The 23,465-nt window shown below is 40.3% G+C and overlaps 1 protein-coding gene across 4 annotated transcripts in view; it reads left to right on the plus strand.

Moving 5' to 3' along the window:
- The window catches only part of Dnah12 (dynein axonemal heavy chain 12), a 155,214-nt gene that overhangs the window by 115,960 nt on the left and 15,789 nt on the right, over positions 1 to 23,465 (plus strand). For all 4 annotated transcript variants that reach the window (XM_040747769.1, XM_040747772.1, XM_040747773.1 and 1 more), the window contains 13 exons: positions 374 to 521; positions 879 to 1,024; positions 3,443 to 3,657; positions 4,364 to 4,556; positions 6,108 to 6,300; positions 9,015 to 9,187; positions 10,692 to 10,832; positions 13,920 to 14,078; positions 17,360 to 17,504; positions 18,920 to 19,070; positions 19,352 to 19,605; positions 20,154 to 20,294; positions 22,731 to 22,868. In XM_040747769.1, coding sequence (XP_040603703.1) covers positions 374 to 521; positions 879 to 1,024; positions 3,443 to 3,657; positions 4,364 to 4,556; positions 6,108 to 6,300; positions 9,015 to 9,187; positions 10,692 to 10,832; positions 13,920 to 14,078; positions 17,360 to 17,504; positions 18,920 to 19,070; positions 19,352 to 19,605; positions 20,154 to 20,294; positions 22,731 to 22,868 — 2,197 coding nt within the window. The remainder of the gene's footprint in view (positions 1 to 373; positions 522 to 878; positions 1,025 to 3,442; positions 3,658 to 4,363; positions 4,557 to 6,107; positions 6,301 to 9,014; positions 9,188 to 10,691; positions 10,833 to 13,919; positions 14,079 to 17,359; positions 17,505 to 18,919; positions 19,071 to 19,351; positions 19,606 to 20,153; positions 20,295 to 22,730; positions 22,869 to 23,465) is intronic.

Here is a 23,465-nt window from a genome sequence, read left to right on the forward strand (position 1 = left end):
AAGGCTGAGTCCTCCAAGACAGACCTATTGCCCTAATATTGAAACGTGATTCATATAATGTGGCTTATCAGAGCTAGAAGGGATCCAACCTTCTCATTTTACAGATAAGGCTGACATTTCCTTTTCTTGTTTTAATTTTATGTATATGACTATTGGCCTGAATGTATGTCTGTGCACCACATACTTGCCTGGTGTCTGTGGAGGCCAGTAGAGGGTATTGGAGTCTCTGAGCCGTGGTTACAGACGGCTGTGAGCCACCATGTGGGTGCTCAAACTGAACTCAGTGCTCTTAACCACTGAGCCATCCCCCCAGCCATCCCTTCGCATACAGTTGTCTGCTGTTACTTGGTTTTGCCTTTGGTTTGTTGCACAGATGGTCTCAAGCTGCCAGTGACCTTCAGATAACTTATGAGAACTTAACTGGTGACGTCTTAGTGTCAGCAGGAGTGATAGCCTACCTTGGTGCCTTCACTTCGGGGTTTCGGCAAGAATGCACGCAAGATTGGAGCTTGCTATGCAAGGTACTGAATTTACACGTGCACGCTTTGTTTTCGAACATTTCAGGCATATTCTGGAAATTATGGTAGTGATGAGAACAGGGAAAGGAAGAACACTAAATATATGCAAAGTCCCTTTCTCTGTCTGTCTCCCCCTCCTTTCCCCTCCTTCCCCCTCCCTCCCCCTCACTCCCTCCCCCTCTCTCCCCTTCTCTCCCTCTCCCTCCCTCCCTCCCTCCCTTTTCTTTAACTCGTAAAATACTCTCAATGCCCAACTTTCAACGTAGTTTTTATGATTCTTAGTTATAGCAGTTAAATATGTATTTTAACTTAATATTTCAATTAAGATGAAAGAATATATCAGACTTTTATTTCTTACAGGAGAAAAAAATCCCTTGTTCAGAGGAGTTCTCATTGAGTAAAACCTTGGGTGATCCAGTAAAAATTAGAGCTTGGAATATAGCTGGGCTACCAACAGATGCATTCTCCATAGACAACGGTGTGATTGTTAATAATTCTAGAAGATGGTAAGGAATGTAAAGGGTTTCCCTGTGTTTATTTACAAGTGTTCAAATATATAAAAGTTGAGAGACTTTCACCAGAAGCAGCAGTGTAATGGTCACCCCTAGACTCCGCAGTTAGCATTTTGTTTTATAAAAGTTGAGAGACTTTCACCAGAAGCAGCAGTGTAATGGTCACCCCTAGACCCTGCAGTTAGCATTTTGTTTGATTTGCTGCTTAGTCACAAATCCATCTACACTTGTGCCAGCCCATCTTTCTAAATGTGTTTACAGATGAGCTACAGACATGTGTTTTCCCCTTAGCCGTCAGCATGTAGACTGTTGACTACATCAATATTAGCTTATATATTTTTTGTTTGAGGTAAAAGTTATATATACCAAAATAGAAAAACTCCAGTGTACCATTTGGTGAGTTCAAAAAGAGTATATACCTGTACACTCAAGCCTCCACCAACATGCAGAGCAAGGCTTCCTCCTGGATAATTCCTTTACCCAGGAAATCATCTTTCCAATTACTTCTCAACATAGATTAGTTATGCCTAATATCTATACTAGACATCATATCTTCTTCTTGACATTTATATGAGACATCTTCCTCTCAGGATAACTGTTTTTAGATTCTTCCATGTGTGGATATTTCATTTCAGGGAGGGTTGTACTCTACTGTATAATAAACACATGAGCATTTGTGGTTCCACCATTTATTCAGGAGTCTCACCAAATGAAAGATTTCCAAATAATTCTTGCATCGATTTCTCTATTTATAAAGTGGGGCAGTAAGTATGCCTGAATGAGGACACTGTGCACTTAAGAGTATACCAGATGACTATGAGAACCCAAAAGTATAATCATGGCATGGTTTAGAAATGGGGACACTTAAAATCTAATGATGTCATGGCTGTATTACCACTGAAGAGGCTGTTTCTCATTATAATACTAGAAATTATTCCTCATATAAAAGTTAATTACAATTCCCATTTACTGCTGTCCTCTATAGCCTCCCCCATCCAACAAGTCCCAGGCTGAGTAACCACTGTTCTATTCCCTCCTAATTAATTGTATATTCTTTTTTAAATAGACTTATTTATTTTATGTGCATAAGTGTTTGCTTGTGTGTCTTTCTGTGTACAACATGCATGCCTGGTTGCCTACAGAGGCCAGGAAAAGGGTGTTTGGTCCCCTGGAGCTGCAGACACTTGTAAACTGCCACATAGGTCCTCTGCAAGAGTAGCAAATGCCCTAAATCATTGACCCATCACTCCAGCCACCAACTATATATTCTCAAACGCAAAGCCTTTACCTTACTATCCTAGAAAAACATTCCTAAATAGATTTTAAATATACACCAGACTTAACTTGGGCACTCACTCCATGTAGCTTTACTTACAAACGTACAAAAATCGTTTATTAACTGGTATGTTTGTACCATTACTTTTCACATTACAGTAAGTGATGCCATGCGTTAAAATTGCTGTGATGACAGTGTTATGAAAACAGCACAACTCACAGATTCACAACGTCCTAGTTCTCTAACACGGGTCTGGTTTTAGAATCTTGGGATTTTGGCCAATGTGAGACTAAATAACTTCATACATGTATATAATACATTCTGCATACTCATCCATTTACCCCCTCTTATGCTCCTCCCCCTCCTCTCACCATTGTACTTTCTTTCTTTTTTGATTTTGCTTTGTGACCACTGGTTTAACCAGGGGCACTTCTTTTACTTTCTGTGTTAACTTAAATTCTTAATTTTACAATATCTACCCTTCCCTCTCCCACTTCCTTTCCTCCTGCTCTGCCATCCCTGGCAAACTCATGACCTTTTTTTTTTTTGTAAATTTGCCGTTTGTTTCTTTTTAATTTTCTTCTAATTTACATTAGGAAAAAAGCTTGCTTTACATGCCAATCCCAGTTCCCTCTCCCTCCCCTACCCCCCACTGATCCCCTATCCCGTCCCCTTTCTGCTCCCCAGGGAGGGTGAGACCTTCCATGGGGGATCTTCAAAGTCTGTCATATCATTTGGAGCAGGGCCTAGGCCCTCCCCCGTGTGTCTAGGCTGAGAGAGTATCCCTCTATGTGAAGTGGGCACCCAAAGTCCATTCCTGTACTAGGGATAAATACTGATCCACTGCCAGAGGCCCCATAGCTTAACCAGGCCTCCTAACTAACACCCATGTTCAGGGGGTCTGGATCAGTCCTATGCTGGTTACCCAGCTATCAGTCTGGGGTCCATGAGCTTCCCCTTCTTTAGTTGTTATTGTTAACATACACAAACATATATAATCATAGGACTTTTATGAATATAAATCTTGATATAAAATACTTTGTAACAATTGACAACAACATTTACTTAATTGCATAGATTTTAAGACGTTGTAGCATTTATGTGTTTCTCTTGGAATTTTCTTCTTATATATCTAGGCCTCTAATGATTGACCCTCAGGGTCAAGCCAATAAGTGGATCAAAAACTCTGAGAAAGAAAATATGCTTAGTGTCATTAAGCTATCAGATACGGACTATATGAGAACGCTGGAAAACTGCATTCAGTTTGGAACTCCACTTCTGCTGGAAAACGTTGGAGAAGATCTGGATCCCTCTTTGGAGCCTTTGCTACTTAGACAAACTTTTAAACAAGGTAGAACTGAAAGATGATTGGATTGTTTTGAGGCATAAAAGAAAAATCATATGTAAACTTAATAATGGCGATGATGACAGTGTAGAGCTCCTGCAGCATTGCTATGCAGGGAGATAAATCTGAAAGATGCTTTCAGAAGTGAACCTCCATCAGGTCCCCTAAGGTCAGCACTTTCGCCCTCATCTTCGCCTTATTCATTACTACCTAGATTCTAGTTCTGCTGAGAGCATGATCCAGTTGATGCCAGACAGAAATCCCCTTGTCTTATGATTGTTGACCTCAGAAAGTCCATTAATTATGAATAATGACAAGAATGTGGACCAGAGTTGAATCTAGGTAAACATTACCCACTATGTATCTTTCTGATGATGACCATTTATCTCTGTCAAGTTCTAATACTTTGGTGATCTTTAATCATATAAAAACTTAAGAATCACAGTCAAAATTTGGTAGAAAAAAATCAAAAAGTATCTTGATTTACAAAGGTCCATGACAACCAGAGATAGTGTCCTATGTTGCTACAGAATGAGCCCTACTGTATAATTGCTTACTTGTCTCTGCACCAGTGAATTTTGTCATATCTGTTTTCTGTTTCATCTTACTTAGGTCCCTTTGCTTATAACTTACATAAGGCCTTAGAAGTACATAGGAAAAGAGGCTAAGTAACTTTGGCTCATTTATTGTTTGTTTTTTCCCTTAAATATAGGTGGTATTGATTGCATTCGACTTGGTGAAGTCATTATTGAATATTCTTTTGATTTTAAATTTTATATCACCACAAAGCTGAGAAACCCACACTACATGCCAGAGCTGGCTACAAAAGTGTCCTTGCTCAACTTCATGATAACCCCGGAAGGGCTTGAAGACCAGCTACTGGGCATTGTGGTCGCAAAGGAAAGGTATGCAGTTCTGTAGATGCTTTAGGCAGTTTGGAGAATATCTGTAGGCTGTTGGTATTTTTGTGGCTATTTTGAAATGGCTATGTTTTATATTTTGTCATTATAAGTCAAACAATTATATAATCCTTTAAAATAACCTTTAAGCAATAACTATTAAGCCAAGTCATGTTATATTGGTCTTTTATTATAGATGAGGGTCAGAATACACACTGTGACTTCTATCAGCCTGAACTAGAAATTTTTCCCATAGTAATAAAGGACTTAGATATAATCAGAAATGTATTCAAATACTTCTATACAGAATAGTAAATTTAGAAAATGCTTGAAGATAGGGTGTGAAAACAGGATAAAAAACTACATATGTAGTATAAGTAATACTATATTTTAAAAATTGATGAATGAATCTGTGTTCAAAATGAAAAAAAGAAGGGAAAAGATTAAGACAGAATATACCTGAATATTAGCAGTTATTTTACCAAGTATATAAAAGCACAGGCAATTTTTATGATTTTATTGATATTTTGTATTTTTCCATTATTAACATACACCACTTTTCAAATGAGAAAAATGTAGCAGTACCCAGAAGAGGTACAAGAGAGAACTGCTCTGGGAGAAAGTAGTTGATTCTAGTTGAAGTTTATCATGACATTATTGAGTGAAATCAAATTAAAAGTATATAAAAGTAGCTTTGTTACTTCCAAAATTAATATATAAACAAGACCTTTGTTATAACATTCTCTATGTCAAATGGTATTATTTTGATGTTTGGTCCTATTTTTGCTCATTAACCCTTAATGCCAATTTCACCTTTCACTTAAAAAGCCAGGAGGACCAGTCCTCCTCCCTATGATTGCTATTTCAGAAGCATTATTGACAACTTAGCCAAAGAATTAATAAGAAGCTTCCTGCTTGGAGTATTGTTTTTAATTTTCCTGTGTGTAGCCAGCTGAGCCATAAGGATTGCTTCCTAGAGTTGCTGTCACATTTCAAGTATGCAGATGATGTTCTCTTTGTTTAAACTTCTCAACTCAATGTTTGTAAGAGCCTTTTCACTTCCTATTGCTGTGATCAAATACATTAACAAAAAAGGAACTTGGGGGAGAAAGTGCTTCTTTCGGCCCACAGTTCCAGCTTAGTCCTTGTTAGCAGGGCAGTCACAGCAGCAGGAGCGTGAATGAACTGGTCATTCAATACTATTCTGTGTGTTTGAATACATTTCTGAGAAGAGAGCAGTAGACACATGCATGCCCGCACTCAGCTCCCTCTTCCCTTTTCATAGTTCAGGGTCCAGCCCATGAAGTGGTGGCCAACCTGACATAGATAATCCGTCGCTGAAACCCCCTTCCCAAGCAATTCTAGATTATAACACATTAACCGTCAAAACTGCCATCATGGTATGCACTTATTTCTCCTTACCATAATAAAATTGGTTAGTTTTTGTCACAGCAATAAAGTAGTAATTCAAATATCCCCAAAATTTTATGCGTGATATTTAGATATAAATTAGATTAATTACTACAGATTTATGGCAAATGTTTCTGTCTTTCTTAGACCAGAATTAGAGGAGGAGCGGAATGTTCTTATTCTTCAGTCTGCAGCTAACAAGAAGCAGCTAAAAGACATAGAGACAAGGATTCTAGAAACATTGTCATCTTCAGAAGGAAACATTTTAGAAGATGAAAGTGCAATAAAAGTCTTAGACTCTGCCAAGTTGATGTCTAATGAGATAACGAAGAAGCAGCAGGTGAGAATAAGGACTCATAGGAATGTTTGGACTCTGACATTCTGGTTTGTTTCCAGGCTCTGAGGAAAACAAAGACTGACAAAATATGAAAACTTAGGAACTAATTTTAAACTCTAGATATCTTACTGTTGAATCTCTCTCAACTTAGTTCCATCTGCACATTATCTGTACAGAGAAGAAATAAAGTTGTTAGCTATGTGTGCAGTTTATCAGGTTTGTTTCGTTTTCCTTGACTCTTCATCTAAAAACTGAAGTTTAAAAGTTGTCCTGCTCCAGGTGGTGGGTGGAATTTGAGGTGTGCAGGGTAAGTCCTGAATGGCTGAGCAATACGTGGTTATTGGAACCACTAGGGGGTGTTCTAACATCAGCCTGTCCTCCGTGTGTTTAGTGTGTTTACTAGAGAGAGAGAGAGAGAGAGAGAGAGAGAGAGAGAGAGAGAGAGAGAGAGTAGGTTGTGTTTATCTATGAGATGGGGCATGTGAGTGACAGGGCCAGTGCTGCACATGTGGAAGTCAGAGGCCAGCTTTCTAGAACTGAAACCAAATCAGCCAACTCTTTCTTGTTAATTCTGCTCTGCACTGTATCACAGACTGTCAGCTGCCTCTCCTGTCTGTACCTACCACTTTCCCACAGACGTTCTGGGATCACAGATGGGAACCACCTTTTCTGGCTTTTCACATGTGGTCTGGAGAGGAGCTCAGGTTGTCAGCAAAGTTTCAGCTCTTACCACTGAACCATCCTGCCATCTCAATTCAGGACCTGCCCCTGTAAAACATTTCTTATTCTTTTTTTCTTTCTTTTAAAGGTTTTTTTTTTTATTTAGATCAGAAACAAGCTTGTTTTACACATCAATCCCAGTTCCCTCTCCCTCTCCCTCCCCTGCCCCCCACTGACCCCCTGTCCTATCCCCTTTCTGCTCCCCAGGGAGAGTGAGGCCTTCCATGAGGGATCATCAAAATCTGTCATATTATTTGGAGCAGGGCCTAGGCCCTCCCCTGTTTGTCAAGGCTGAGAGAGTGTCCCTCTATGTGGAATGAGCTCCCAGAGTCTGTTTGTGTACTGTGGAAGTATTTTTAAAGATTTTAAAATTTTTCAAAGATTTGCATATGTGTGTGTGTGTGTGTGTGTGTGTTGTCCCACGTATGTCTGTGTACTGCACGCTGCCTGTGCCTTTTGAGGACAGAGGGAATGTCAGATCCCCTGGAACTGGAGTTAGATGGTTTTGAGCTGCTATCCGGGTCCTGGAAAGTGACCTCAGGTCCTTTTCCAGAGCAGCTGGTGCTCTTAACTCCTGAGCCAGCTCTCCAGCCCCCACTTTAGTCTTAAAGCAACAGAGAATGCATTCATCCGCATCTTCCCTCAATGCAGCGCCACCGTGGGGAAAAATGTTCAAGAAGTCTGGGATTTTGTTTGGTTTTGGTTTTGGGTTTTTTGTTTGTTTGTTTTTGGTTTGGTTTGGTTTGGTTTTTGGTTTTTCCAGGCAGGGTTTCTCTGTGGCTTTGGAGGTTGTCCTGAAACTCGCTCTTGTAGATCAGGCTGGTCTCAACTCACAGAGATCCACCTGCCTCTGCCTCCTGAGTGCTGGGATTAAAGGCGTGCGCCACCACCGCCCAGTCAAGAAGTCTGGTTTTATACTGTGTTGATAAGGATTCTTTCTGCCAAGTGTTTGGTCCCTTATGTTTCTGAAGAACCAAAGAAGGGAGTGTCTTCTCTACACTCTCAAAAGATCAGTTTCTTCTGCAAAGCCTCTGTCCTCGTTTCTGTAAACGACACAGAGGAAATTTCCCATTGTCTGCTAGCACCTATGACAAGGACCTCCTGACTGACATTCTGATGTGCTTCAAGTTCTAATCCTCTTGGACACCTGACTGTATGGAACCAAGGCTGCACAGGCACACCCCTTCAGCAGCCAGCACACAGGACACCTGACTATATTGTGTTATTCTATGGAACCAAGGCTGCACAGGCACACCCCTTCAGCAGCCGGTACACAGGACACCTGACTATATTATGTTATTCTATGGAACCAAGGCTGCACAGGCACACCCCTTCAGCAGCCGGCACACAGGAAGCCATAGCAAAGCATGGAGAGTGGGTTGGGGAGTGTTCTAAAGCATTTTCCCCATAGGATGAGCATCAACCTAGCAGACTGGGTTGTCAAGTCAGAGCTACTGCCTTAGGGAACCTTTCTCTTCTTCCAGGGTTGAATATATATGACACTACTAGCTGCAAAGACGTTACATGAGTGAGAGACTAGTTGAGAAAAGTATTCTCGGTAGATATAAAAGCATTAACTATTAGGTAGTCAGGGTTTGTGCTGAGCTCCAGTACACATGGTGGTGTCTTCAACATGGATACGTGCACACTGCTCTCCATTCCCGCCTCCTCCTTCCTCTGACCTGTTAAAACCAAAGAGGGTAAACAGCTGACAGACCCATGTCAGACTCATGCAGAGACTGAAGGCTCATTTTCTTCAGATAAGAGAGCAATGGCCAGTGGGCGCCACACTGTTAACCTACAGTGCAAACGTCCTCCTTTTTCCTTCCTTTCCAGCTTTTAGCTGGAAGCTCCTCTCTTGAGGAGTGTACTTAAATTAGGCTCATATAATTTTTCATTGAGTTAAGGGTTGTTCAAATACATATAAAATCATCATATGAAAAGTACATGATGAAGACACTCCCTGCTCATTCATCTTGATTTCTCTCTTCTACCAGGTTGCAGAAAAAACAGAACTCAAAATAGCAGAGTCCCGAGAAGGCTACAGGCCCATTGCCAAGCACTCATCAGTGTTGTTCTTCAGCATTGCAGACCTGGCGAACATTGACCCCATGTACCAGTACTCTCTCATCTGGTTTGTGAACCTTTACATCAACTCCATCCATGACAGGTAACCAGAGCTCTCATTTCATCTATTCTCCCTAGGTTGCATTGTTCACCATCCTTTCCGTTAAAAAAAATCATCTAATTGTTTCTGGTTACTTTTGTAGTATTTCCATTGTAGAAAATTAAGTGAGAGGAAGTGAGAGAAGGGGAAAGAGAGACAACTAAAGTCTTCCTTTGAGAAGCTGTGTCATGCACCTAAGATCCACATGTATAAGGATGCTCGCACTGTGAAGCCCGGGCTGACCCAGCACTTGCTGTTCTCTGGGCCCTGCCTCAGACTTGTGTCTGTCCCCCGAGGGCTGAGATCACAGCATGCGGCACCACAGCTAGCTCTTCTGTCTTCTAAGTATTGCAATCATGCTCAAGATTGCCTTCCTTCCTTTTCTTTTCTTCTTGGCTTTGGTTTTTCCGGACAGGGTTTCTCTGTTCATACCTGCCCGTCCTGGAGCTCGATCTGTAGACCAGACTGACCCCAAACTCTGCCTGCTTCTGCCTCCCAAGTGCTGGGATTAAAGGTGTGCACCACCTTTAATCTAATGTCTCCTTCTCCAGCTCTGAGGCATCTAAAAGGCTGTACAGCATTTCCATGTATTTTCTAGATACTTCACTTTAATTGAGTAAGAAATATATTAGTTATTTTCCTTGTTGCTCGGACAAAATACCTGGAAAAGGCAACTTAAGAAAGGAAGTGTTAATTTTAGCTCACAGTTTGGAGGTCCGTTGAGCTGGGATGGCCTGGTGGAAGGGTGTGAGGTGGCTAGTCACACTGGTGCCACAGGATGGTGCCACTTAGTAAATATAAAAGAATCCCTCACAGACATTCCCAGAGGTTAGCTTACATCATGGTCCTAAATCCATGAGGTTGACAACAGAGGTTAACTGTCACTGTGTGTGTGTGTGGTGTGTGCATATATATATACTTATATATGCATATGTTTTAGAGTCATCCAATCTCAGTTTTACCTCATACCAGTTACAGGACTATAGAAAAGTAAGTTACCCTTTCTATAGGAATAATAATTATATTTGTCTCCTCTGGTCACTTTTAGAATTAAGAGAGATGTTTTCAAAGTGTTGAGAACAATGTCTTAGATTTAGTAACTTCTGTACTTAGTAAGTAAAATAAAAACATGACTTGAGCCCACATGTGTACTCTAAGAAATTTCTTTCTGTGTGAGCTCTTGGTAGAACAATGTCCTCTGAATGCTTAAACCCCCCCCCAAATTTCCCATTTGTGACTTAGAATGTGGATTGACGCAGTGCTTGTGGCAGAGGAAGATCAAGATGAAGAATTGACATAAATATGGGTTACATGTTTTAGTTATGAGATAGAGGAATTGGAACTGTTAGCAATTACCTGGGTTGGACAAGTTTTACATTTGTATATGAGTGATGGCAAATGTCTCTAGTGATGAGAAATAAATTTAAAACATTTTATAGGTTGCCCCAGGTCACCCGCTTTTCCTATTTTTGTTTAATAACATGTTTTCCTTTTTTAAACGTTTTAGTAACAAATCCAAAATTTTGGAAAAGCGCCTGCGCTATCTAAACGACCATTTCACATACAACTTATACTGCAACATTTGCCGATCGCTGTTCGAGAAGGACAAGCTCCTGTTCTCCTTTTTACTGTGTGCTAACCTCCTTCTGTAAGTCACTTGTGCTTTACTCTAAAAAGTTGCCTTGGAATATAACCTACAAAATGGCTCCTCAGAGGATAGTATAATGCCTTGTTAGGGTTAATTCATTATTTCCCTAACCACAGCGTTGATATTTTTGTTTATTTTTGTTTTTCACATTTATATATTACATAAATGTTGACAAAATATGGCACAAAGCCCAACCATCTGCAGAGGTTAGGCTGGAGGCGGGGCTGCCGCGTCTCCCGGGCTCTGCTCTGTGCTCTCCCCAAAGGTGACCGCCATTCTCTTCTGCAGCCTTGCAGTTTAGCTTTGCTGTTACATAAGCAGTGTACAAAGGCAGGTACTCTGTTTCCTTCTTTCTCCCCCAACCTCCTCTAAATAACAGTACCACAGACTCTCTATATGAAAGCCTTGGTGCTCAATGTGCAAATTATTTGCCAGATTAACCCCCCCCCCCGTTTGTATGCCATGGGCAGTTAAGCTCCTATTGTTCTAGGTCTGCACCAAATTCTGTTTTGTTCTCTTTGCATCAGGGTCCTCGGTAGCCAGGATAATGGCCTTGAACTCACGGTCTTCCTGCCCCAGTCCCCTGTGTGTGTCATCTATTGTCATTTTCAAAGTATATTTTAATATGTGATAAGCATTATTCCTTTGTGGTTTAAACTTCTTTGAGGTGAAGAATGGTGTCAGGCTCTACAAACACACACACACACACTCACACACACTCACACACACTCACATACACACTCACACACACACACTCACACACACACACATACATACACTCACACACACACACCCCTGTAGGGGTTTTAGAAATCTATTATCATTTTCCTTTTTTTCTATTGGGTTTTTGTTGTTTTCTAACTAACTTATATGAGTTCTTCATATAATCTAGATCCAAACCCACCAACAGTGTGTGATTGTCACTCACTATCTAGAATGCCTTTTCATTCCCTTAAATAATACAAATTCTTAACCTTAATATTGTCGGCTTATGGCCTGTGCTTAGTGAAAACACTTTGTGCTCAGCTGATATTATAAAGATATTCATAATTATCTTTAAATTTAATTATTTTCCTTTTACACTTATATCTAAAACAGAGGTAACAGATCTGTGTACATGATCTAAAATGTCAAATTTTACCTTTATCCATATAGCTCTGGCTCATTAAAGTCAAGCGTTATTCTAATAGGCCAGCCTTTGTATGTTGCTCATTTTCCTAAAGCCATCTCAAACAAGGATGTAAAGAAAAAAAGTGTTTATTTGAGACCATGATGTGTGTGCCCTTGAATTTAACTTGAATTTATTGGCACTCCTTTCTTATCCTTGAGCACAGTGAGATCATAAAGCCATCTGAAAATTTGATTTATGAAAGAAATTGACTTAACATAAGAGAAAATAACTAACTGGGGAGAGGGCTCAGGGAGTCGAGCACTTTGAACCTCTAGTAACCACACAGAGCTGGCACGGTAGCCAGCACCTATGTCCCAGAGCGCCTGCAGTGAAATGAGGGGCAGAGACCCTAGAAGTCATGGGCCAGTGAGCCCGGCATGTGCAACAGCAGACACACACGTGGGCCAGTGAGCCCGGCATGTGCAGCAGCAAACAAACAGACCCTGTCTCAAACAAGTTGGACAGCAAACACCAACACCCCAGGTAATCCTCGGGCCTCTACCTGTGAGTTATAGCAAATATGCCTATACTCACGTGTGTGACTGCATGTGAGAACGCACGCGCACACACACACACATACACACAGATTTAAAAAATTTTTTTAAAGTTAGCTTGTATTTTTTTTACTTCAGTTTCATATTGCTTAATCTTACATCCTTTTAACAATGTCACCTCCAAACACAAAAATACTGTGCTGGGCGGTGGTGATACACGCCTTTAATCCCAGCACTCAGGCAGCAGAGGCAGGTGGATCTCTGTGATTTCGAGGCCAGCCTGGTCTACAGAGCGAGTTCCAGGACAGGTTTCAAAGCTACACAACAAAACCCTGTCTGGAGAAAAAATAAAACATACAACAACAACAACAACAACAAAAAACCCACAGAGATATTGTATCTACTAAGTACCTCTTTCTTTAGCTATGTGCCATGTACAGGATGTGTGCTGTTGTTTTTTGTAAATGTGCTCTCTCTCCCTCTCCCTGCCACCTAAATTAAAGTGTGTGCAACCCCTTATTTCTGTCAGCAGTGGTGGGGCAGAGCTGTTGCCCTGTCCTCCGGTCAGCAGCCTGAGTTTTCAAGGATTTCTGAGGCAAAGCTACATCATTGACCCTTGACTTACTACACAAGAAGTAATTCCAGGATGAGCCAATATGAAGCAGAGTTGGAGTTTACTAAAAGATGGCTTTAACACAGATTTTAAACACAGGCGTAAATAGAAAGTGGGATACTAAGGAAAGCAATAAGACACACAACTATGGGTTGCAATTATATAGCTTTCCAGTAGCCAGATAGACTGGTTTTGTTAAGTTCTGAAGCTACATCTCAGTAAATGAAAATAGAGTTCCTAGTGTGTCTTAGATGGGATTACAACTGAAACAGTAAAATCCTAGGTCACAGAGGAAGTTAAGATGTTTTGTCTACTGTACTCAAAAACTAAGCGGCCTTGTCTGTGGGATTCCAGACTCCTTTTTGACAGGCTTCCAGCAGACTCCTTTCCTCTTCCCAGTACCCCTGATTGCCTATGCCCTTTTATCCTTCCTAATCTCTGCTTTGTAAATGTGTCAACTTTGCTTCAGGAAAAGACTCGGCTTAACCCGAGCAGAGGTCCCAAGGTAGCAGAACTCCTACAACCACTATCAGCCGTGCCTGTCTGGGTCTGCATGCTGACACTGTTGAGCCCTCCTTAACTCTGTCTCCTGTCTGAACGATACTGCCAGGCTTTGGGTTTTACCACCTCTGCTCTGCGAAGAGAGATGAGGCTACCATATAAACCACCTTACGTGTCTCTTGGTGTTACGCTCTGCGCAGTCTATTGCTAAGTACAGTCTGAGCGACTCCATGCAGGCTCTGATACAGAAGTTGACAACATCCCATTTTAATATCAACAGTTTACAACAGCTATTGTTTGGAACACAGGGCCAAGAAAGATATTGAATACCAGGAACTGATGTTTCTTTTAACTGGAGGAGTAAGTCTTAAGAGTAGTGAAAAAAACCCTGCTCCGGAGTGGCTACAGGATAAAAGCTGGGAGGAGATTTGTAGAGCAAGTGAGCTTCCTGTCTTCCAAGGACTCAGGTAAGTGTATGCATTTGGTGACCTCACATTGAATGGTAATACTAAATTGGTAAAGTGAACTTTTTTACATGATTCTAATTGGTTAGTAGAAAGACGGGCTCTTCACGTAATATAACAGTTCACATAAATGTAAGGAAGTATTAGGGCAAAACCATGGTCTGCTGCAGCTCTGTCATCTATCCCAATGTACCAACGAAAAGAAACAAGTTACAGTGGCCACCCTGGGAAAAGAAGCCCCTCCCCCAAGCACGTATTTAGAGTGCTGATGTGAGGCTCAGGTCTACAGAAGAAGACTTAAAGCAAGAAACAAAACTCAAGTCCTAATGGATCAAAGACCTCAACATAAATCCTGTTATACTGAACTTGATAGAAGAGAAAGTGAGAAGTAGCCTTAAACATGTTGCCACAGGAGACCACTTCCTAAATAGAACACCAGTAGCACAGACACTGAGAGCAACAATTAATAAATGAGATCTCCTGAAACTGACAAGGTTCTGTAAGGCAAAGGACACAGTCAATAAGACAAAACACCAGCCTACAGAATGGGAAAAGATCTTCACCAACCCCACATCTGTCAGAGGGCTGATTTCCAAAATACATAAAGAAATCAAGAAACTATACATCAAAGTGCCAAATAATCCAATTAAAAAATGGGATACAGATCTAAACAGAGTTCTCAACAGAAGAATCTCAAATGGCTGAAAGACACTTAAGGAATTGCTCAACATCCTTAGTTATCAGGGAAATACAAATCAAAATGACTCTGAGATACTATCTTATACTTGTCAGAATGGCCAAAATCAAAAACTCTGATGATAATTTATGTTGGGGAAGATGCAGAGTAAGGGGAACACCCCTCCATTTCTGGTAGAAGTGCAAACTTGTACAGCCACTTTGGAAATCAGTATGGTGGTTTCTCAGAAAATTGGGAATCAGTCTACCTCAAGACCCAGCAATAACGTTCTTGGGCATATATCCAAAGGTTGTTCAATAATACCACAAGGACTGAGTTTGCAGTAAAGTATGTCACCATCAATACCCTTTGCTATCTGCCTGTTCCATTCTTGCAGAAGTGTGGGACAAGAACCAAGCTGGAGACAGGAACCAGTCCCCAACAACCACCTTGCCATCCCAGGAAAGGCACGTTAAAGACTGCTTAAAAGTTCTTCATTTTAAAAAAGCCATCTTCTCTTCAAGGGATTAGAAATGAAAACAAAAGTAGAATCCCGAAACTTGTGATTGACAGTGTTAGATAAGTCTGATGTGTAATGCCTCCACACAGTGGCTTTAAATCATTCTGTCGGAACTGAGATGGTATCCCTGGACCTTTCTACCTCAGCTGTCTTTCTAACAGTCCACTGGCCTCAGTATTTGTTCCCCTTAAGAGTTGTAGTAAAGGGGGGAAGCTTTCATTTAACTATTTCTATTTTACCAATCTTCTACCCTGAGGTGGGGAGCCCTTCCCCCCTCGCCTTTATTTTAGAGAGACAGAAAAATAATTTGGCAAGAACAGGGATTATCAAAAATAAGGGGGGGGACAACTCCCAATTAACTGTTTAACTGCCATAACTTTGCTGAAGCATCTCCACATAAGACAGCATCTTGGTGCTTGGTGGAACATGTTTGCAGTCCTAGCACTGCAGAGAGTGAGGAAACAAGACTGACTTAAAGGCTAGCCTGGTCTAAATGGTGAGTTCCAAGCCAGCACAACAGTGCATGGACGTTCAAGTGATCCAGTAACACTCAGCATGCAGAATGTACTTCAAGTGATGAAGCAGGGTTGACATGTAAGTATTGTGAACACGGAGATCTTTAGGTTGCTCACATTGCTGATGATATCCTTGGAGTCTTTTCTTTGTGAAAAGCCAGTCACAGTTGGTATCTACCAATGTGAGGTTAAATTGGTCATTTGACAGAGCAGAGGGATCTGGACACTGACTTTGAATTTTTTTTTACTTAGAGCAATGGGCTAAATAGTAATCTTTGATGACATTGGAAAAAAAAACCCAGTTCTGGTTATTTTATTTTTCTGCATATATCACCCTCCGTTTCTTTCTACATGATGCTCTTCCTTATGAAGATGTTATAATTTTTATGTCCATGGAGCAAGAAGTGGTATTTTTTTCAGGACTGAAATAATACCATGGTACATATGTCAGGGAAGAACACAGAGCTGGGTGAGTCAACTGAACCTGTCATCGCTAAGACCAGCATCCTTCAGGCTGTAGGAGGACCATGTCATGACTCTCATTAGAACTGCATTGCCTGAATCCAGGGTTCTGGCTTATTCTCTCATATCTTCTCCTACTCTACCAGAAGTGTTTATCTATCTGTTCCTAGACAGAATACATTCCTGCCTCCTGTGAATTCCAGCACTCAGGAGGCAGAGGCAGGTGGATCTCTGTAAGTTCAAGGCCAGCCTGGTCTACAGAGTGAGTTCCTGGACAGCCAAGATTATGCAAAGAAACCCTGCCTCAAAAAAACAAAACAAACAGCCGGGTGGTGGTGGCGCATGCCTTTAATCCCAGCACTCGGGAGGCAGAGGCAGGCGGATCGCCGTGAGTTCGAAGCTGGGCTGTACCGACAGCCTCCAAAACAATACAGAGAAACCCTGTCTCGTAAAAACCAAAAAAAAAAAAAACAAAAAAACAAAAGAACAACCCCTATATTCTAGTGATTTTAATGTGGTCCCTTGTTGTAGAATATTACTTTACATTCACTTATGCTGTGGAACATTTGTTTAATGATGCAAAGATGTGCTGCATTCTTTTATGTTGCATTTGTTTAACTCTGTGAAGCTGTGTTACTTTGCCTGCCCGAAACACCTGATTGGTCTAATGAAGAGCTGACTGACCAATAGCTAGGCAGGAGAAGAACAGGTGGGACTGGCAGGCAGAGAGAGTGAATAGAAAGAGGAATCTGGGAAGAGAGGTCAAGGAATGAGAAAAGGGGTGAGGAGGACACAAGGGGCCGGCCACTCAGACACACAGCCAGCCACGGGGTTAGAAGTAAAGAAAGGTGTACGGGATAGAGAAAGGCAAAGGGCAAAAGGCAGATGGGATGATTCCAGAAAAGCTGGCTAGAAGCAAGCCAAGCTAAGTCCAGGCCTTCCTGAGTAAGACTAAGACTCCACATGACTCATTTAGGAGCTGGGAGCACCCACCATAAACAAGAGCCAGAGTAAAGGCAACAATAATAGTCCCTTACCGTCTTACTCCTCCCTCGCTCAGTCATCTCTGGAAACAGTTCGCAATGGAAAAGACAATTATTTCTTCTTCTAGGGAGCATTTTTGTGAACACACAAAACAGTGGCAGGAAATCTATGACAGCAAAGAGCCACACAATGTGAAATTTCCAGAACCAATGGATAAGACGCTGAACGAACTGCAGAAAATAATAATTCTTCGGTGTTTAAGGCCTGATAAGGTAAAAGACAAAGCTGAGATTCAGATAAACTGCAGTTTATAAAGTGCCTGTCTTAAACTCAACAACCCTGTTGTGCATGATTGACCTCTTCACCAGCAAACACTGTGTAACCAGGGTCTCAGGTTTGTGCTTTGACTGGTATTGAAAACCCAGAGACAGCAATAACCTAAAGGAAATGAATTTACTTCAGTTTTAGCCAGTGTGGGAAGAAGAAGGGGGAGGGGGAAACCCTCCATTCTCTGAGCCTTGCTTATAGAAAATGCGGCAGGAGGACCACTATGAATTCCAGGCTAGTCTGGGCTACGGAGCGAGACCTTGTTTCAGAAATCCTAAATAAAAAATAAATAAATATATATTTTAAATTTTAAGTGTAGATAAAAACATATATAACTAGGCCAGAAAGGGATTTTTGGATGTTGTGCAATGTCCATATAATCTAAATGTTAAAAAGTTTAAAAGTTGTATTATAAGTTTATGAGACTAAAAACCTACAGTAAACTAAGAGTAATTTCTCCTTGAAGAATGCAAGACCTTGCTGAACTGGTCTAATAAAACTCTTGTTTTGCATCTGGGCTCACCCATCTGTGCTTCACAGACTGGCTCTCTGGTGGCTGTGGAGTGAGTCCCACGTCTTGTGGGGTTACTGCTTCGCCATGCATGCTTTGAAGGCTGAACTTAACATGTACAGCATTGAACTTACCCCCTAGAACACATGATACGTGTTGATTTGTCAGTCTCCCCAGCCAGACTAGGGAACACTTGATGTTGGGAACCCATGTCTTGTTTTTCTGTGTATCTTCATGACTTAAAGCACTGCGTGGACAGATACCATATGGTCAGTCACTTTCAACAAAGTGGGTTGAGCTAAACTGAATTAAAACGTGCCATTTGGGGCTTAGTTCACAGTTTCTGCCATACTAAATGAAAGGATCTTATTTTTTAAGGATCTTTTAAAATGTGTGTTGTGTGTGTGTGTGTGTGTGTGTGTGTGTGTGTGTGTGTGTGTGTGTGTGTGTGGTGTTTGTGCCCATAGAAGCCAGAAGAGGATATAGGCTCCCCAGGAGCTGGAGTTTTAGATGGTTATGAGCTGACAGATGTGGATGTTGGAAAAAGAACTCAGGTCCTCTGGAGGAGAATGAAACACATAACTGCTGAGCCATCTCTCCAGTCCAGAGACATGTTTCCTTATACTTAAGACCTACTTGTATTTTTTTCTGTAAAAAGATACCCTCTCTGTCCATTTTTTCTTTGGAATGCTTTTCTTGTCCTATCAGTTTACAAATTACTTTTTATATAGTAAGGAAATTAATGATTTTCTATGATGCCTTTTGGAAATTATGTTCTACTTTTTGTTTTTCAGTAAATCTGTGGTATGCAGCAAAATTTTCTCAAAAATGTATTTTATCTATTCCCAGATAACCCCGGCTATAACAAATTATGTAACTGACAAGCTAGGGAAAAAATTTGTAGAACCTCCACCATTTGATTTGACAAAGAGCTATTTGGATTCAAATTGTACCATTCCCTTAATTTTTGTGCTATCTCCAGGAGCAGATCCTATGGCCAGTAAGTATATATACTGTAACACACACACACACACACACACACACACACACACACACACAATTTATTTTCAGTATGTTTTGCCTACATGTATATAAACGCACTGTGTGTCCAGCATATACTGTAAGCTTTTAACTTATAATGAAAACTTTTATTCAATATGCATTTGTTATGTGATTATAAATCTGTTAACAAATCAGGTTTTCCATGACACAACATGTAAGCATAGGAGCTGTAAGCTGGGATCGAGTAGAAGTGGTGTCATGTATCTCTGCCCCTTGTAGGCCTGCTGAAGTTTGCAAATGATAAATCTATGTCCGGAAATAAGTTTCAAGCTATTTCACTGGGACAAGGACAAGGACCAGTTGCAGCAAAAATGATTACAGCTGCAATAGAAGAAGGCACTTGGGTTTGTCTACAAAACTGTCACCTTGCTGTTTCATGGATGCCTACACTGGAAAAAATATGTGAAGATTTTTCACCTGAAGTCTGCAATTCAACTTTTAGACTTTGGCTCACAAGCTATCCATCTCCAAAAGTAAGTGTCTTATGATAGAGTCCAGTACATTTATTTAGCTGTTATACTCTAACCTTAGAGATTTTTTAAATACTCTGGTACTATAATTGTTGCGGAGTTTTCTTTGTCCTGGCTAGGTCCCACCGCTTCAGCCCCAAATAAACATAGATGCTATATTAAATATAAAATTGTTGGCTGGTATCTAGGGCTTCTTACTGGCTAGCTGTGTCTTAATTATTAACCCATTTCTATTAATCTATGTATCTCCAAATAGTCTTAACTTACCGGAGAAGGGTCCAGACCTGTTACCTGTTATTCCTTTGGTCTCCTTACATGGTGACCGTTCTGGTGGGCCGTCTCTGCCTACCTTTCCCAGAATTCTCCTTGTCCTAGTCCCGCATATCTTCCTGCCTTATTGGCCAACAGTGTTTTATTTATCAACCAATAAAAGAAACATATATACAGAAGGACATCTCCCATCATATAATCATTTTTTAATCCATTGGTGTTTGCAAGATTGTTACCTTTCATAACACTTTGTTTTGTTTTGTTTTTTGTTTTTGTCTTAGTTCCCAGTAACTATTCTACAGAATGGAGTAAAAATGACTAACGAGCCTCCCACGGGTCTTCGGCTAAATCTCCTTCAGTCATATCTCTCTGATCCAATTTCTGATGCTGAGTTTTTCAAGGGATGCCAGGGCAAAGAACTGGTACTGTCCAGCTTCTCACACTCTCCAGCTGTGTTCTTACAGTAGTTATCGCATTAATATAAGGTTTTTAGTTAGTATGTCTTCAGAACTGGGCATAATTTCTAATATAACAAAGTTGTTTCCATCTGACTCATCATTTTATTCCCAATGGTTTATATTCTGCTTATGACATAGTAGATATTGAAATAAATACTTTTGAGTGAATATAGTTTAGTCTATAAACTAAAGCCCAAGCATGTTTTGGATTATATAACTTAACCATTCTTTCAACAAATGTATGTGTTGAGCACGTTTCAAAGTACTAGATATAAAGCAAAGAAAACACAGAAGGAGAAAAATATGCCTCTCAAGAACTTGCATTCTAGTGATAATAGTTTTAAATACTATATTTTCCATAGTGTGCACCACTACTGCCTGGTTACCTAGTGTGGCTTCTGGGATTAAAGGTGTGTATCACCACTGCCTGATCTCTATAGCTCGTGGCTGACTTTGCTTTCTGAGTCCCCAGGCAAGCTTTAATAAGTCATAAACAATATATCACTACAGTAGGGGGACAAGGGAAGTAAGTATAATTAAAGTACATAATATATTTGAAATGAATTTTCTTCATAAAATACAGTACTATATATACATATATATATGAAATGAATATAAATGAACAAGTCAGTAAACTTGTAAAACATAATAACCCTTAAGTAAATAAGTGTACAGCTTTGCACATGGTATTGAAAACTTTAGAGGATCCCAGTATAGTGCTCACTTTCCTTGTCTGAATTCTTTCCAACTAAGAATCTCACAAAAAAAAGGATACACATAGGAAAGACAAGATTACAGCTTTATTGATGATGTTGGCTGTCTTCCTCTGCTGCTCTCTACCTTATCTTTTGAGGCAGGATCTCACTGAATCTCAAACCTGCCATTTTGACCAGGCTGGCTGGCTGGCTGGCTGGCTGGCCTGTGAACTGTTTGGATCTATGTGCCTCTGGCCCAACTCTGGGATTATAGCACACTACCATACCTGGCTTTTACTAGTAACAAAAGTAATCTCAAGACAAGAAGCTATCCATGGAAGGGAAGGAGGGATTCTGGCAGAGACCCATGTTTAAATATCTGGAGGAAAAAAAACTACATTTATATATCAAGTAATTATTCTCATTGCCAAGAGGTTTTCTCCCTGACTGTTTCACTATACCATTATCTAATGAATGAACATATATTTTGACTTATGTATATTTCAAGAATAGAGCCAGGCATTGGTGATGCACGCCTTTAATCCCAGCACTTGGGAGGCAGTGGCAGGTGGATCTCTGTGAGTTCAAGGCCACTCTGGTCTCCAAAGCAAGTTCCAGGACAACCTCCAAAGCAATACAGAGAAACCCTATCTCGAAAAAAAAACAAAAACAAAAAAGAAAAAATGAATAGAGTCTATTCATTAAGGCACAGTATGCTTACATTTCTAGATTGGTTGGGTTTTGTTTGTTTTTTGGTTTGGTTTGGGTTTTTGTTTTGTTTTGTCATTCTGCTTCAGTCTTGAGTTTACTTTTGTTATATTTCCCAGAGTAACCTCAAACTCCTGAGCTCAAGCTATCCTCCTGCTTGAGCCGTGAGGCTATAGGCTTGCATCACCATGCCTAGTTTGCATTATAATAATAAAGAAACCATGAACCATGACTCAGTGCTAGCCACTCCAAACTCTTGGGCAGGAAGATTGCTTGAGCCCAGGAGGTCAGCCTGGGTAACAGAGCAAGATTCTACTTCAAAACAAATAGGAAGGGCAGGAGGGAAGGAAACAATTTATATCACTGCATCACAGGAAGGCAGCTGGGTTGACTTAGACCTATGTTTGGGGTGTTCTAATTTAAAATACATGTCATCAGTATCCTTGAAATCTACTGTGGGAGACCTAAAGGGATGGGTGAGCATCTGCCAGAGCGCTGATACAGGAAGGCACACATGACATCCATATTAGACACTGAAGATGTCATGGAGAGATCAATTAAAAATGCTGTCACTAGTGCTCTCCAAATGAAAAGTAATAAAGTTGGGAATTATATATTGAAGTTTATTCATATTCTCTTCATTAGTCATTCTTTTGCACTTATAGTCTCAAGACATGCCCAATAATCTACAAAATAATACTGAGTGCTGGAATTAGAGATAGCTATGAATGGCAGGTATCATTAACCAACAGTTTTATAAAATAGTAGTAATTTGTAATTTTAGTGTTATTATGGCTTGCTTAGCTGTGGATATTTTAATTAAGCATAAGGTGAATGCTTTTTGTAGAAAATATGTCTTTAGACGCATGCCTTTTAAAAACAGAAATCTGTAGTGACATCTGATCATAAACTCTTACAATTAAAGATCATCTATTTTGCTAGTTTTAATGATGGAAATCTAATCATATTTTTCTCTTGTACAATCTTTGCATTAAAGGCATGGGAGAAGTTGCTTTTTGGGGTTTGCTTTTTTCATGCCCTTGTTCAAGAGAGAAAGAAATTCGGTCCTCTGGGTTGGAATATTCCATATGGATTTAATGAGTCAGACTTACGCATCAGTATCCGGCAACTGCAGGTAAATTGAGAACAGAACAAGCATTTATGAGAGAGAACTGTTTAACAGTCCCAAGGCCACATTTAATGGTATTTATGTCAGACTTTATAATAAAGATGACAGATCATTTTTATAGAGACTCTTGATACGTGACTGGAGACAAAACTCAGTAGTAAGCACTGGCCTAGTGTACACAAGGCCAAAGTTTGGGCCCCAGCACTGAAGGAGAAAAAAAAGAGCTAAGAATAAATTATTAGAATCTTACCAAGTATTTTTTAAAATATTAATCAGAAACCTTGACCAAAATAAGTCCTTCTTTTTGAAATTCCTTATAGTTGCTGAATCCCATGCTTATAAACTGTAATTTTTGTTGAATGACTTTGATCTGAACATTGTTTTTGAAATAGTAGTAGATATGGAGAATATTTTCCTTTAAAGATTTGCCATACAGCCTGTAGGCAACTAGGAACTAAGCCATCTACCAAGCCCCAGATGGTAGTCTCATGACCTCAGCCTTCCCAGAACCAACATCAACATCCACAGACATCAGCTAGACCCATCCTTCATATACAGTGGTGGGACATGCAGTGAGACGTGTCTTCAAACCATCCTCATCTG

The sequence above is a fragment of the Mesocricetus auratus genome, unplaced genomic scaffold (genome assembly GCF_017639785.1).
Source record: "Mesocricetus auratus isolate SY011 unplaced genomic scaffold, BCM_Maur_2.0 Super-Scaffold_100006, whole genome shotgun sequence".
In the NCBI taxonomy this organism is placed as follows: Eukaryota; Metazoa; Chordata; class Mammalia; order Rodentia; family Cricetidae; genus Mesocricetus; species Mesocricetus auratus.